The sequence below is a fragment of the Crinia signifera genome, chromosome 4 (assembly GCF_055691185.1).
Source record: "Crinia signifera chromosome 4, ASM5569118v1, whole genome shotgun sequence".
NCBI lineage: Eukaryota > Metazoa > Chordata > Amphibia > Anura > Myobatrachidae > Crinia > Crinia signifera.
In genome coordinates this window covers 264,618,604-264,635,876 of record NC_139220.1, presented here as the reverse complement: position 1 = coordinate 264,635,876, position 17,273 = coordinate 264,618,604, and the positions used below count along the sequence as shown (strand labels likewise).

At 45.0% G+C, this 17,273-nt stretch overlaps 1 protein-coding gene across 3 annotated transcripts in view; it reads left to right on the top strand.

The window, feature by feature from the left end:
- The window catches only part of KCNU1 (potassium calcium-activated channel subfamily U member 1), a 212,969-nt gene that overhangs the window by 77,902 nt on the left and 117,794 nt on the right, over positions 1-17,273 (top strand). For all 3 annotated transcript variants that reach the window (XM_083184484.1, XM_083184483.1, XM_083184485.1), the window contains 5 exons: positions 5,872-6,027; positions 9,103-9,212; positions 10,488-10,553; positions 13,115-13,201; positions 14,438-14,538. In XM_083184484.1, coding sequence (XP_083040610.1) covers positions 5,872-6,027; positions 9,103-9,212; positions 10,488-10,553; positions 13,115-13,201; positions 14,438-14,538 — 520 coding nt within the window. The remainder of the gene's footprint in view (positions 1-5,871; positions 6,028-9,102; positions 9,213-10,487; positions 10,554-13,114; positions 13,202-14,437; positions 14,539-17,273) is intronic.

Here is a 17,273-nt window from a genome sequence, read left to right as displayed (position 1 = left end):
TCAAGTTTAGAACACATTAAAAAAGTAATAATAATGTATGCGTTATAGCAGGTTAAATTATTTACTCTATACATGACCAAAAAACTGTAAATTTTCAATACATAAGGAGTTAAATTGATTAAAATCGCTCAGAAAATGCCTGCATATCGCTATGTGTATAGACCTGTAAACAGTGCACCTAGGCACCCTGGGGTGGCTTGGGACGCTTGCTGGGATGCAGGGCCGGCAACAGAAATCTTGGGGCCCTGTACAATAATATTTCTGGGGCCCCCCACCTAATCCCAAATCCACACAACGCTCTTCTGCACGAGCCTCATTTAATCTTTCGCTGCTCCAGAGCCTGCTTTCAGGTGCAGACTTCTCTCGTTCTAAGTCCTGCTGACCTGGCTCCTGCTTCCTGCTGGCTCCCGGCTGCTATTGGCCTGTCACTTTCACAATAGTATGCCGAGCACTACGAGCAGGCAGGTCTGGTCATTTCCAGAGTGCAGAACAGATGACCCACGCATGCGCAGTAAAAGTACAGGGGCCAGAGACTGAGGCCACAGAGGCAGGTATGGCTGTGCGCCTGCGGCCCCAGGCCATGGGCACACACAGAGTAGACGGCTCTGAGCGCCAAACGTCAGGGTGCACACACAGTAGACAGCAGTGGCACACAGTGAGTCAGTCAGACTCAGCCACACACAGATGGGGCCCTTCAGATCACTGGGGCCCATCACACTCCCTGGACCCCCCCTGTCGCCGGCCCTGCCGGGAGGGAGATCCAAGACCAACTCAAACTATTTATGGTCACTATATTAGGCAAAACCAGTTACTGTGGACTCCAATCAGTGGCCGCTCTAGAGGAGGGACTGCAGCACAGTCCAAAATTTAAAATGGGGATTCCAACCAACTGCCAGTGAGTCTTGGCCTTTGATGTTTGGCAGTATTTGGAGGGGCAGTTGGTGTGGCCCCTATTTGAATTTTGCACAGCTCTGCAGGGCTACCTTGGCTTCCAGTCATAAAATATTTGTACAAACAGATGCGAATACTCTCCGTCATCCTATACGTATGACAGGTAAGCACAATTGACTTAATTTAATATTTTTTTTAAGATTTCTTTCCATTAAGAAACTTTTGGCCTAGGGGTGCTGCGAAAACAATTCTGGCTCTCTAGGGCGCTGCTCCAAAAAGTTTGTGAACCAAGGATTTAAGATATAAATTTGAGTTTAATAAACATTGTTACTTTACTTTGCTCTTCAATTAAAATGATGCCCCACATTCTCCAGCTTCTCTACCCATGTGAAAGTGTCATATTTATGCAATTAGTGTATTATGCAGATAGTTTAAATAAGTTCTCGTAAACAAATTAAGTGGAAAGAAAGATGACAGTTTCAGCCTTCCTCCTGGGATTTTTGAAGTTTCAGCATTCTTTATCTACATTTCAGGGCTACTGTGTATGTCGCTCAGAAACTGATACACCAATATCTTTTAAGTCTAGATACGAGTTACTTGAATACGGTTAATTAACTCCACAATGTACAGAGTAATTGGCCCATTCTTTCCTATCATCTCTCTAGCAGTGGTACATGCTGAACAGTGGAATCGCACCTGTGGATAATAAAGAAAAGCATTTATGTGCATATTTCTTAACTCCTGTTTTCAGGGGTACCCACAAATAGTAGATCCCCCAAATTTATAAACCGTATGTTCGCAGATTCTTTTGGAGAAATCTGCAGTGATTTCCCATTTTTGTTTATAAAAGCAGCTCCTATGGATTTCTATGGGGGCAGGGCATAATTAAAGTTTCCAGGTGCCCTCGGCCAATACACCTGTAGCTCCCCTTGTAATGCTGCTAAACACACGTGTACAGTATGGTCTCTCAGCGACTCAGCATTCATAGTGCCCATGTGCATGTAACGAAGGTTATATAACTGGCATGTTTGATCTAATGCTTGTGGCGTGGGAAGGAGATGTTCACGTTAGGCTGACCAGCTGGCACTGCTTTCTCCATGTGAAAGCAGGGATCAAGGCGGGCAGCTGGCATCCAGCTATGTCAGCTGTCCGCCCCCACATGTGCATCACGGGCGGATTACCATACGTACGCCCAGCGTTTTCATGGTAACGCCCATGAAATGCGGGGCGAACGCATATGGTAATGAGCCCATACAGCCCTTCACGCCCCTCTCCACCCCCTGCTCAGATAGGTCCATACGATCCTTTTCTGCATGGAATTCACGTTGTGTTCGACCTCTGTAAATGCGCAAACACAAAACATTGGCCATCTGACCGAACACGCAGCCGTCTGACTCAATCAGAATAAGGGCCATAAAGTGGAATATATTAGGCCTTTATTTTATTTCTCCGCTTTCACCTGCAAGGTAACCCCCCCCCCCCTCCCCCACCACCACCACCAAAGTCCTGGCACCCCAGGCAGCAACCTAATCAGCCTATTGATTAATCAGGTACTGTATGGGGGCTGCTAAAATGCCAAATTGACCAAGCACCCAAATTGAAAGCATTATGGAAGGCACTTAAGGCATACAATCAACGCGATGGACCCGATTTTCTGTCAATCACCAACTAATTTGCTGATGAAAGACAAAATCGGGTTGATCGCGTCTATCGCGGCCCCTAATAAGGGGCCGCGATGCGACCGACGCGATTTTCCCATAGGGAACAATGTTAAATTATTTTTAAAGTGAAAATCGGGTTGATCGCGTCGGTCGCGGGCCATTATAATGGCCTGCGATGCGATCAACCCGATTTTACATAGGTGACAATGTAAAATGGGCCAATATGGCCCATTTCACATTGAATATGGTTAAAAAGTATGTTTAATGCCCCCCCATTGTTAATGCCACCCCACTATTGACGCCAACCCGAAGCGTAGCGAGCCCGTGTGGGGCGGCGGTACGCGTCCTCCGACCTTTTCATACCCCTACTATCCACGTTGGCGTGGACTTGATTCTATAAAGTGTGGCGAGCTCAGCGAGCCACCGAGCCCGAAGCGTGGCGAGGGGACGCATATACCTGTGAAGCCCGCAAGGGGACGCGTATACCTGTGAAGGTATCCGTCAAGTATTCCACGTCCCCTTGCGGGTCGAGCTTCACTCGCCACGCTTCCAGCTCACCATCCTTTATAAGATCAAGATAGTAGGGGTATGAACAGGTCGGGAGGACGCGTAACACGTCCCCAAGCAGGGCTCACTATGGTCGCCACTCCTTGGGCAGACATGGTTAGTGGGGGTGTTTCAGAAACACATTCACACCTGCCATGTAATGCAGGTTCAAATGGTCAATGGTTCCCACACAAGGCTGATTGACTAAGCTAACTGCGTAATGCTGATTGACTACGCTAACTACATAAGCTTCGGCTAGCCGTGAACAGGCGGAAATACGACGCTGACTACGCTGGCTGCTGGAACATTACGCTGATTCTGACAGGGACGCTACGCTAACTAAGTAATTGCTAACGTTTTTCATGGTTAAGCTGTCATCTAGGCTTCATTTATATATCTTATATTCTCTGACTATTCGACATTGTCGAGAGTGTCTTTGATACACCTATTTTAGAAACTACTCCCTACTTGTATCCTTTTAAGTGCAACATAAAAAAAATTATGCAGGCACTGCACCTATACTGAAACTATTGCAAACAATATCAAGTGCTACAGAATTAGACAGATTCCATAGGCAAACTCAGGGGGGGGGGGGGGGGTGTTCTGGTTGCCTAGAAACCCCCCTCCTCTTGGCAAGTGCCTTAAATTATGACCACAGTAGCACTGGTATATAATATGATTATTAGAAATGCCACCACATCATGCAGTGTAAGGGACAGAGCAGAGCTGCTGCACATACCTAGTGTACCAGCTTCTTCTACCACATTTTGAGCCCTCAAACATCGCAATGGACCAGGGAGTAGCTGGCAGTAGGAAGAGACAGGAGCCTTAACATGAAGCGGGAGATTGTGAGCTTAGAAAGTGCAGTACTGGTTCTATTATGTTTGTGTATTTATTATTATGATATGTTTGGGTACTTATGTCATATCTGGGCTCCCGTTTTTCTTATGAGACCACGTCCCCTCGCGGGGCTCGCTGCGCTCGCCACGCTTCGGGCAGGGTGGCTCGCTGCGCTCGCCACACTATATAAAATCAACTCCATGCGTAGTTGGATAGTAGGGGTATGAAAAAATGGGGTGCATTTAACATGGGAGCCCAGATAATACAGAAGTACCTATGTTTGAGCATTTCCTGACCATTATCTTATTTAAATGTTTAAAACAGCCTATACTACAGACTGTTAAATATGAATACCATATTCCATGCAATATCCAGTGTATAACAAGACCAATTTTCAGGCCTGATACCGCTCCCCCAGACTCCCGTACTTACTCCAATGTGCTACAGAGTGGAAGATTTGGGATTACATTTGGAAACTCCCCTCTAAAAATCCTGCATTTGCCACTGGATTCAGTTACATCTAGTAAAAAGGCTAACAACATTACTACATCCACTTTCTAACAAGACCCTGAGCGCTGAATCCCACCCCCAAAATCATTATCACAGTGCCCCCTTACCATTATAACATCTGCTACACAATTCAGGATGAGCCTGATTCAGACCTGTACGCTAGGTTGCATATACTCGCAGCCTAGCGAACATGTAAGCGCCGGATACAGGGCAGGTGCTGACATCATGTGACGTCAGCCGCCTGCCTCGATCAGGTGACACCCATAAAACGCTGGGCGTTCCCGTGCTCCAGCCCCCTGTGCACCCTGCCCACTCCCCTGGAGCAAACGGGTCGGCGAGTGTGAAACCGTTCTCTCCCAGGGTTTGCACATTCAAAAATCCCAAATATCGGGGAAGGGGCCAAATTCGGCATTTTTGCAATGTTGCCTTTAAATTTGCACCCTATTACATTTTGGCCCACCATGTACATTGTGCATGCTACCAATGTTAACACCGAGCCTGTAATGTGGCAGTTAGGAGCTGATTGGCTGGCTGTTTATCACTCTCCATTTGATTACTTTTTGAAGCTGGATACATCTGGCCATGAATGCTTTGGCAAGATAAACAGAACTCCCAGTATCTCCCAATCCTCAATGTAGAACTATTATATAGTGATTGCTAGGTATTCAGTGGGCCACCCAGTACTAAACAAGCTCTGAAAACCGAAAGTTTTCCAGCAGAAACCAGCACCATCTTAGTGTTGATTCCGGAGCTCTGCTCCTTCCTATGAGAAGGAGTTCCAGGGTTGCTGCTTCTGTGCTGTGAGTTTGATTTCTGGTCGCGAAAAGGTAAATGACGCAATGTACTGATTTTTAACATAATAATAATAATAATAATAATAATAATAATAATAATAATAATAATAATAATTTATTATTATTACTATCATAATGAATGAAATAGAGAACATTACACATGTGAGTCTTTTTACCTACAATTATCTGGCAAATCATCTGTCCAATTTGGCTTGTAATGTATGGGAAGTAAATGTTCCCAAACACTGGCAAATGGACAAAACAAAACATGTTGTAAAGACAAATTGGTGAAATCACACATTTTGACCTTCAATCAACATGTAACCCTCCTCCTCCCCATCTGCCTATTGTTTACTATTAAAGTAAAATATCTCACCTGTAGTTGCTACCATCTTTATAAATCACCCAGGTATGTACTTTTAGGCTTAAAGACTGCATAAGGTGCTATAATGCTGTCACATTGCATAACTGCATTAAATAGTGAATAGGAGGGTGAAAAAAGTAAAACTAAAATGCATATTTGCAAAATAATAAAATCTGCTGTTAAGTAATGTAGGTTTCATTATTACATTTGGTCACTGGAGGGCAGCAAATACTAAGCTTTGTATCACATCTATTCTCATCCATAGGCTCACGTGCAGAATATCCTTGGCTGGGACTGGACAATTGGGGACAGCATTCTCTGCCTTTCAGAACTCAAATTGGGCTTCATGGCTCAGGGCTGCCTTGTTCCTGGACTCTCTACATTGCTAGTAAATCTGTGTTCAATGAAAGCAGATGCCGTGGTGAGGCGCTAACGTTACTGACATGCTCTAGTCAGGGCTTAAAGTGGTCATGCAGAGGTGGGGGAACTCATTTCTCTATGACACCTAATTACCCCCTCTCCCCCCATTAGGCAGAGATAGGGCCAATGGTAGGATCTTTGGCATCCCCCTGCAAACTAGAATGCTTTTCTGTGAGAATTACTGTGCAGGGCCAATTTGGAAGTTAAAGTTACCAGTAGACGTGGTGGAACTCAGATCCACCCTGTTCCCTCTCACTTTAACCCCTGGCTATAGTGGTTGTGTGTAAATATACTGTAGCATATAAATATACATATAGTAGATATGTATACAAAATGCTACACATGTAATGTAGCATTTCTAATAATAGATACAGTCACTCTTTGATAAAAAGTTGACTGGTTTTATGAAGAAAGTTGGTCTGATTTGTGGGGTGGTGTTTTAGACAGACAGACAAGTTGGATGGTTGGAGGAAAGTTGGTCTGATGTATGGCCAGCATAAGGGGCCCATTTTATCAATAATCGCATTTGCAATGCGATCTGAGCGGAATATTACCGCCCAGGATCACATTGTAAAATGCGATATTAGCGCTCAGATGTATCATCCCACAAGCACAGGGACAGGGCTCTGAAAGGAGCCCGTCCCTGCGATGCACTCAGCCGGAAACCCGGGGGGTCTGCGCATACGCAGCTAGCACTGACCCCCCCGCCCACCCTGCAGACCGCATTGCCCAGGCAGCAGTTTGATCCCATAACCCATAGGCTTCAATGGGCTATCACCATCTCAAAATGGCGATAGCCCAGGAATGCGAAGCAGTGCTGCCCGGTATTGATACATCGGGCAGCTTCGCATTCCCCCATAGAAACCTATGGGGGAGGCGGCTGACGGCGATGCAGGGGGGATCGCAGCAGGGATTGTAGATTCCTGTTGCGGTCCCCCTTTGGAACACTTGGGGGATACTTAATATTTGTTGCTAACCCCCAAAAAACTGTTGTTTTCGGGGATTTAGCCGCAAAATATTGTTTGATAAATGGGCCCTATAGTCTGTATTGGAGGTTATTGTAGCAGCTTTTGCAGACAAAATTATGTAGTCGGTGAATACAGTAGACCAACAATCAGGGTCGGTCTGGCCATCTGGCGCTTGCCACTGGCGGCGGCTGGGACTCTCCTGTGCTCAGCGGGGCTGGTTGCAGCTTAAAGATTATGGCCGCAACTTCGGGAAAATGCCCGCCGGTCTCCTGCACTGAGGACCTGCATAGACAGTGCAGGAGGCCGCTACAGAGGGCGGGGCATCGCGGGAGTTGGGACGAGGGGCAGGAGGATCCTCACAAGGCAGTGAAGGCACCATGATACTTCCTACTTCCGGCCGGCTTGTGCGTGCACATTACTTCCTCCTGTTGGTGCTGCAGGCAGTCTCGGTGTCCATCCTCAATCAGCTTCACAGCCTCAGGTAAATAGCATTTGTACAAGGGGACAACAGGACTCAGGAGTGAGGACACCACAGGCTTCTCCCAGAGAACTTCTCTGAGAGAATCCTGTGGTGTCCTGATTCCTCAGTCCTGTTATTGTATTGCGCAGGGGGAGCAGCCTGTGGTGTCCAGTTATTGTGCAGGGGAGCAGCCTGTGGTGTCCAGTTATTGTGCAGGGGGAGCAGCCTGTGGTGTTCTGTTATTGTGCAGGGGAGAAGCCTGTGGTGTCCAGGTATTGTGCAGGGGGAGCAGCCTGTGGTGTTCTGTTATTGTGCAGGGGGATCAGCCTGTGGTGTTCTGTTATTGTGCAGGGGGAGCAGCCTGTGGTGTTCTGTTATTGTGCAGGGGAGAAGCCTGTGGTGTCCAGGTATTGTGCAGGGGGAGCAGCCTGTGGTGTTCTGTTATTGTGCAGGGGAGAAGCCTGTGGTGTCCGGGTATGGTGCAGGGGGAGCAGCCTGTGGTGTTCTGTTATTGTGCAGGGGAAGGAGCCTGTGGTGTTCTGTTATTGTGCAGGGGAGAAGCCTGTGGTGTCCAGGTATTGTGCAGGGGGAGCAGCCTGTGGTGTTCTGTTATTGTGCAGGGGAAGAAACCTGTGGTGTTCTGTTATTGTGCAGGTGGGGCAGCCTGTGGTGTTCTGTTATTGTGCAGGGGGGGCAGCCTGTGGTGTTCTGTTATTGTGCAGGGGTGCAGCCTGTGGTTTCCTGTTATTATAAATGTGTAATGGGCATTACGATGTGTTCCATAATGTGGAATGCCTCCATTTTCTGATGCTTTCCATGAGACCACGCCCCCTTTTCGCCGCACGGCTTTGCAACGCAAGGGTCCCGCCTACTGCAGGTGGGCCTGTGTGCTCAAAATGCCAGGGCCGATTTCTGGTCCCAGTCCGGCCCTGCCAACAAAGCGGTGTCATTGAGAGTTAACAAAGTCCCATTTAATCGGGAGAGAGCGTTACGATATCTGGGAGGTATGCCCAATCACCCATAAAAAAAAAAAAAAAAAAAAAATTATGCATGGCACAGCAAAGGGGGACAATGTCTTCCTCCGCAGCTGACCTTGTCCCCTCCAACAATTGAAAAACAAACACTGACCTGGGCCTACTTCCAGGTTCCCCCAGCATTGCAAGCCAGGGTCCGGGTTATCTGTACCTGCCTCCCCCTCTTGGGTCCCCTGAATAAATGTCATATACTGTAGTTACACCAGTGGTTCCCAAACTTTTTGAATCACTGCACCCTACAGTATCATATTTTTTAGGGAACCCCTAGGCCAGAAGTTTGTTACCGAGAATTTCAGGAATTTTTTTATTAATTAAATAAGTTGTGGTTAAACTTTATCCTTAGCTTAGTTATTGGTGAGGAACATGATTCACTTCTATTTACCCACATATTTCATAATTGGAAGCCACAAGCACTGATTTTGCCTATTTCATTGACCTGAGGCACCCCTGCAAGGGCTCCGAGGCACCCCAGGGGGCCACGGCACACCGTTTGGGAACCACTGGGTTACACAGTTACTGACTAGCAAGATGAAGCCTATATTTTGAATGTGCTATAATAGTTGGCTCTGGTTAATAGTAATTGCCCCTGTTCTCTTCTATCACATGTCATACAGGTGAATCACGGCAGCTGGCAGTGGCATTTCATACGTGGCACCAGTAACTCCCTGATGACTGTGACCCTTTCTAATGCCTTTGTGGGGATGTCTTTCTCTGATGCCTGCTGGTACGTTATCTAAATGAGAAAAAGGGCAAGACTGAAAAAATGCCCAACATACCCGCTAATAAAGATATAAGAAACACTTTTGTCACTCATCAAAAAAAAAAAATTAAATCTAGAAATATATATACTGTACAGTATGTACTGTATTTAACAAGGCTCTGCTAAATTTATTATTTACTATAGACTCCCACCCCAATGTTTTTATTTTTATATTTCTAATTAAGGTTCAATTAGATCAAAATAATTATCTTAAAAGTTCGGCATTAGGTATGCTGGTATGTTTTTTTTTTTTGTTTTTTTTTAATGGTTAAACATCTGATTATGGGGGAGAGATACAGAGTGATAAATTGGAAAGAGATAAAGTACCAGCCAACCAGCTCCTACCTGCCATTGCCCTGGATGAGGTAGAAAAATGACAGTTGTTAACAGAATTGGTTGGAAGTTTAATTCGCTCCCCTTTATCACTTCCCAAGCTTAATACATCAGGTCCTATCTGTCCAGAAACAAGCAATATTACTGTGCGATCTTAAAATGGCAATACAGGGTCAGACTCTGACATTTGGCCTTTTTCCTGAAAGATTGGGTTTGTTTCCAATATAGCCACACAAGTGGGTTGTACAATTTGGTCAGTAGGACAGGATACTGTGGGGGGATGCTCTAACATCCGCGCCCCCTTACCGCCCCCTATCGCCGGCTACCGCATTCATAATTATCACATATGCTGTAAGATATGAGATAATTATGGCAAAGGACAGCTCTTGCGTTAAGATCAGTGCAGGGAGGAGGAGTTCACCGGTCTGGGCAGCACAGCTCTGTGCTGCCCGGACACAGGTGAGGGGGGGGTCGATGCGGGGGGTCGCGTAAGAAGCCCATAGGCTTCTATGGGGCATCGCCAGATTTTTCTGGCGATGCCCCCCGCCACGGTAACCCGGCAGGGGATGCTTAGTGCATCCCAAAATGCGGTAAAAAACCCGATAACAGGGTTTTTACCGCATTTTTAGCTTAGAGAATCTCCCCCTGTATCTCCAAACCAGATGTGAGAAGTGCTTCATACTGTACATATATATCTTAATTCACAACACTGAAGCCATAATTATTCCAAATCCCCAGTGTTACTGTATTGAGGCAGCTTCGTGAAACATTGCTAAAGAGAGAGAGAGAAATGTGCTAACAGTCTGTCTCCTGTACTTATCCCATCTTTCATTATCCTGCTCTGTAGTGGAAATATCCCCACTCACCCACTCCCAGATTTCTGACTTGTCTGATTTTTTTTTCCAGCCTGTGCTTTGTTAAGATGAACATTGTGTTGATGGCGATAGAATACAGGACGTCTGAAGGATTTAGGTATATACACAGTATGTAAATTATATAATTAAAAACATAACTTAATAACCATCCCTGCCTTGGGACGCTATCGCTACCAATGTAATGTAAACATTCTCACAGCAACAATATTTTAATTAAACATTTTCTCAAGTAAATTAAGGCCATATAAAATAGCAGATTATAAAGCAAGTCAATATACTGTTAAATAATGTATGAAAGCCTGAGGTTCATTATACATACAAATCTATCCAACGTATGCTTTGTTCTGTTACTGTGCTAAAAGCGGTCATGTGTAATGTTGTGCAGGAAGGTGGGATCGGAACTATTTATCTCCCTTAGGCCCTTATTCAGATCTGATCGCAGGACAAATTTATATACAGTTTCTTATATAGCGCAGCAGAGTCCGTTGAGCTTTACAATTGTAGACAGTGATATAACAAACTGGGTAACAACAGACAGACTTGGAGGTAGGAGGGCCCTGCTGCAAGCTTACAATCTATAGGGACACAGGAGGGAAACACAAGGACAGGCACCAGTAATAATGTAGCATAGCTTGTAGGCAGGGCTATTTTTCAGCAAGCTCCAGCATGAACTGAGGCCCTTATTCTAGTTCACTCTTTCTGACAAAATATTTCTTAGATGGACAAAACCATGTGCACTGCAGGTTAGAATCCAGTTGAAACAGACTGTCGGGTCTGTCTGATGCTATTTAAAATGCTGTAAATGCTATATATAAACAAGGTTTGTCCGGCACTCTTATCTGCAGGGATAGCGCTGTGGTGCCTTCCTCCCGGTCGTATAAAGCAATCTGTGTCTGGTTCAGAGTCCTGTAGGGACCCCAAAAGGAACAGGCGGCACTCGAACAAGCATTTGCCGACGTTTCAAAGCCGGGGAGGCTTTGTCATCAGGACTTGTGCTCTGTGAAAGTGCATAAAGTGCTGTGTTAAATTGACAAATTTTAACACAGCACTTTATGCACTTTCACAGAGCACAAGTCCTGATGACAAAGCCTCCCCGGCTTTGAAACGTCGGCAAATTCTTGTACTTTTTTGCATCTGAGATAAATTGAATTTATTCCCTAAGCTGTTCGAGTGCCGCCTGTTCCTTTGGGTCCCTACACAGGACTCTGAACCAGACACAGATTGATATATATATGTGTGTGTGTATGTATATATATATATATATATATATATATATATATAATATTATATTATATATCTATCTCTTGTGCGGTCCCCGGCACTCCTAATGCCCCCACCTTGGGGGTTTCCTGCCCCGTTGCCTTCCCGGGAAGGTGGCACCTCCTTACAGATATGGACAAAGTAACGGGTGACTATATATATATATATATATATATATATATATATTCGCACAATAGGTCCTGGAGTAACTTGCTCCTATAATGTGCTGATCTGATACAACTACTGTATAACATATTGTATACTCTTTTGGTTCTTACACATGAGGCAATGGAATCTATCGCTATGCTATGGGCCCTACAAACACAGCGATGTATGCCTAATTTCAAAGTGATCTAGTCAGATTGCTTAGAAAATAGGTGAAAATCGCTACGTGTGTAGGCCCCATAGTTATTTGTTGGCCCCATTGACGTACAGTATGTGTAGCCTGACCGCTGCAATACCCTCACTGGGTCCGCACCCCTAAGCCAAGTGATAGCAGTACAGTTGCTTCTAGTACTTCACCAGGATGATAAATGCCACCGGTACAGTATATTAAGGTACTGCATTGCAAACTTGGTGTAATAATCATCTCACTGCTGCATTAAACATGTAGTCGGTGATTCATTTGCCCCTTAGAGGTGCATGTGCTCCAGCTGCAGCTTATTGCTTTCAGTGGAAACGCTTTGCTCAATAATTTGTGTCATTGAGGAGTCCAGGGATCCAGGGGTGTCACTAATACTGGTGACATCAAGTGCAGTGAATTTAGTACCGTTTTCCTTCAGCAAGCGCCATTAAAAGGGGGCGTGGCATCACATGTTGGGGTGTGGCCTCACATTTCATGCTGCCCCCAGACACCAGTCTGTGTGCAGTGCCGGCTCCTGCACTGTGTAGCTGAAGAGAAGTTGGCCCTTTGGTTAATTGTTTGGCAACACCACTATTGCAGAAAACCGGTACTTGTGTAATATCTGGGCGCCCGATTTTTTGATTGGATGCCTTAACTTAAGGCATGCAATCAGATGCGATGGACCCGATTTTTTTTCAGAAAAATCGTGTCGATCGCATCGCATGCGATTTGGTCTCGCTGTGCTCGCCACACTATAGAAAATCAACTCCATGCCAACGTGGATAGTGGGGGTATGAAAAGGGTGGGTATACAATTAAAAATGGGGTCTGGGGGGCATTTAACATTGGACCCAATGTAAAATCGGGTCTCAGGGACCATTTAAAAATTGGATCCAATGTAAAAATCGGGTCCATCACATCGCATCGCATGCGATCGACCGGATTTTTCCGACCCGATGAAAAAATTGCGCCCAGATATTATACAAGTACCAGAAAACCTTCTACCACTATAGAGTATTTTTAGCATGGCATATTCTGAACCTTTATATCTTTTAGTATTTTAGTAAACCCATCTGCTCACATTGTACTACAAGAGAACACTACTGGATTCTTCATAGCAAGATCAATGGCAGAAGTGCAGAGGTTGGTCTGGATGTTATGGGCCTGATGCAGGGTTGACTGAAATTGCTTCTGATTATCTGCATTAGTTATATGTATGTCATGTTCTCTTATATTAACCCTATCCTTTTTCAAAAGATATGTCTGAAATCAGCTACAGTACAGTAACTCTATATTCCATCTTCATGGACTCACTGAACATTAACTGGGTGCCCGAAAATAATTATAAAAATTCCTTGATGAACGGCACTCCAAGCTGTAGTCAGCTGCATAAGAAGAACGGAATGACTGAAATAGGCATGTAGTGGGTTAAACATTCAAGGCTGTGATGGCCTTAGCAAAGCATGTGACTTGGCATCCAATAAGGATGCAGGATGCGAAGGATATTGGTTTCAGGAAGAGGAGGAGTCTCTTCTTTTTTCCTGAGTTTCCTGTCCTCCCTCCCCTATTTTAGTTTGGTGGGTGTGTTTTTTTTTCTTAGCGTTCGCTGTTTGGCTGGACAAAATGGCAGCTTCATTGGTTTAGAATCTTCTTTAAAATTAATTTGTTTATAGTTGTTTTGGTGAACTCACCTTCCTTGACTATAGGCCTTTGCTGGATCACCCGGTGGGGGCAGCGACACCACCCGGATGGGTGGGCAGTCAAGTGAGAAGGTTGAGCGGATAACACTTGTTAGGCTATTTGTCGTTTAGGTAGGTGTAGTTATGGGTGGGGCTTAAATGATAGCCATTCTTTCTTGGCCACCATTATTTAATTATATTAATCATTTACGTTAAAGTTGTTTAAATAAACTATAGCTAATATTTTTTGCCAAACCTGTCTCCGAGTCCTTATTTCAGGTTAAGTTAGTCTAAGTGTAAATATCATGCAAAACACAAGGTCATACATCAGTTGTAAGGATGTTAACCCACTGGTTGACACTGTTTGGTACCACAGTTGTCCAAAATGTTGTAAACTTTAATAAGCCCGTGGATTTATGCACCGGACTACAATTCGGACTGCAGTTCATCAAGGAACTTTCATATATATAAATGTGTGTGAGACAGATGGAAGTATTAGTTTTTTTTTTATTTTTTATTCTGTTAAAGGTTGACCTACGTAAAGGGCAAAGAAAAGCTCCAGGGTTAGGTGTGTGCCAGCCATACGACCTGTGTCACAAAGTATAAGTATTAGTAATCATCAAACTACTCACTTCATTTAGAAATACAAGATTGCATCAGCAACAAGTATTGTTAATACGTAACTTGTATCCTCCTGCAGGGCATCCGTATACTGCAGTATTTGCCACGCCAACATTATTGATCCCTTACTCATCAGGATATGTGCCTGCAGACAGAGAACTGCTCATTACCAGGTGTCAGGTACTTTACTTTTCTACACAGGGTAGTGGCGTACTTATATTGGGTGCAGGATGGGCCCACACCGTACATGCTGCACCCATTATTTTTATACTTGCCCCTACAGAGTCCCGCGGTAAAGGCAGCAGCACTGCTGAAATCACCATAAAAATGGCACCGCATTAGAGTCTGAGTCCTCCCGAGCTTAGACCTCTATAGCTATGCATAGCTGCCGGCAGAAAGGACAGGGCCCGGATGGAGGAGGATGCACAAGGGCCTCCTCCTCACTTAAAACACCCCTGATTACTGGGCCTATTCATTAAGCTGGATAGTTGCATTTTCCATGTGGAAATAGCTGTTTCTGCACGAAGTAGGGGTCCATATTTAGTGGTGTGGCAGTCAACACAGCCACTTGCCGAACCATTAGAAAGTGCATGGTCCGGGCTCCTATAAATATATATAGTAAAGTAAATACTGCTAGTGTATGCATGATAATTAGGTTTTTGGATCTGTATCTCCCTTTCTTGTTTTGGATCTGGATTGGCTTGTGTTTTGGTTGTGGATCTGTATTTTTAAAAAAAAGTTAAAATCACAAAATTTGGGTGATTTTTTTTATTTTTATTTTTTTTTGCTCCTACGCTATATTAACCTCAATAACATTCCTTTCCACTCATTTCCAGTCTATTCTGAACACCTCACAATATTGTAACTGGATGACCATGCAAAGCAACACAAGTGGGCGGCACAAACACTGGACTGATACGACACACTTAGTAGAACCCCTCACAAAAGACACTGCAAAAACTCTAATCCATTCTCTCAACATTGATTATTGCAATAGTCTCCTTATTGGCCTTCCCCAATATAGACTCTCAACACTACAGTCCATCATGAATGCAGCTGCGAGGCTAATCTTCCTAGCCAGACGTTCATCATCTGCAAGGCTACTCTGTCAGTCACTTCATTGGTTACCTGTATTCTACCGTATTCAATACAAAATTATTTTACTTACACACAAAGCCATAAACCAAACTACACCAACATACATATCATCTCTTATCTCAAAATATCTTCCAACACTACCTCTACGCTCCTCCCAAGATCTGCGTCTCTCATCCACACTCATTACTCGCTCCCATTCCCGTTTGCCGGACTTTCTTCGAGCTGCACCCACTCTGTGCAATGCCCTCCCAAGCAAAATAAGACTCTCCCCCAGTCTCATAACCTATAAGCATTCCCTGAGGGGTGTGTGTGTGTGTGTGTGTGTGCTGTGCATGTGGGGGCGCCGGGGGCTGCGGTGCTAGAGTTAACCCCCCCCCCCCCCCAATCCCCCGCAGACTTACCTATCTTGCTGGTCCCGGCGGCTCCGTTCCTTTGCTGAGGACCACCACAAAACGGCCGACCCCATATAGCAGACAGTTCTCTGAAACTGTCTGCTGTATGGGGGCGGCCATTTTCTGGTGGTCCTCAGCAGAAGAACGGAGCCGCCGGGACCAGCGCGATAGGTAAGGCTGTGGGGAATTTAGGGGGGGTTTGCATGGGCGGGGGGTAGGGGTGCTGGGCGGGGGGGCGCCCAAAACGTAGCTACGCCACTGTCAATGCCTATTTCCCTATAGATTGTAAGCTTGCAAGCAGGGCCCTCCTACCTTTTGACTGTCTGTAAATACCCAGTTTGATGTATCACGTTCTCCTTTTGTAAAGCTCAATGAAATATGCTGCGCTATATAAGAAACTGTTAATAAATAAATAATAATAAACCCCTGGACCGATATGACACACATGGCATCAACCCTGGACTGATACAGCACACATAGCATCACCCGTGGACTGATACGGCACATTTAGCGTCACCCATGGACTGATCCTGCACACATGGCATCACCCCTGGACTGATACGGCACACTTGGCAGCACCCCATGAATTATACGGCAGACTTGGCTCACCCCAGGAATTATACGGCACAGATGGTGGCACCCCCTGACCTGATACAGCATACATTCACTTATACGGCACAGATAGTGGTTCCCCTGACCTGATACAGCACACATGGCGGCACACATGGAATTATACGGCACATATGGCTGCACCACTGGACTGATACAGCACACATAGCAGCACTCCTGAAGTAAAATAAAAAGAGTAACTTTTTTTTTTATTCTTTTAATAAAAAAAAGAGTAGTTTCCCAGGAACTATATGACTGATTTAGGAGCACCCCAGAAATTATATGACACATTTGGCTCACCCCAGAAATTTTGCAGCTGATTTAGCAGCACCCAAGAAATGATGTGGCAAACTTGGCTCACCCAGATATTATATGACACACTTGGCTCACCCCAGGAATTATACAGCAAACTTCGCTCACCCCTGGACTGATATAGCACCCCTGGTAAAAAAAAACCCACAAAAAATGACTTTGTTTCTTTTAATTAATAAAAGGGCAGCTGCCCTGGACTGAGATGGCACACATGGAATTATATGGCACACATGGAATTATATGGCACACATGACGACAGAGCTGGCCTTTGGAATGCCTAGGGGCATCAGCAGCTTCTGCTGATTAAAATGATATGCAGCATGCCTATATTCTGTGTGTGAGTGAGGCTGTATCTGCATATGAAATAGTGTATTAATGGAAATCACTGTAAAATAGCATTCTGTATGCAGGTACAGCCACAGCCGCACACAGAATATATTCATGCCACATATCCTTTTAATCATCAGAAGCTCCTTGTGTGTCCTGGTCACATAACAATGCAAA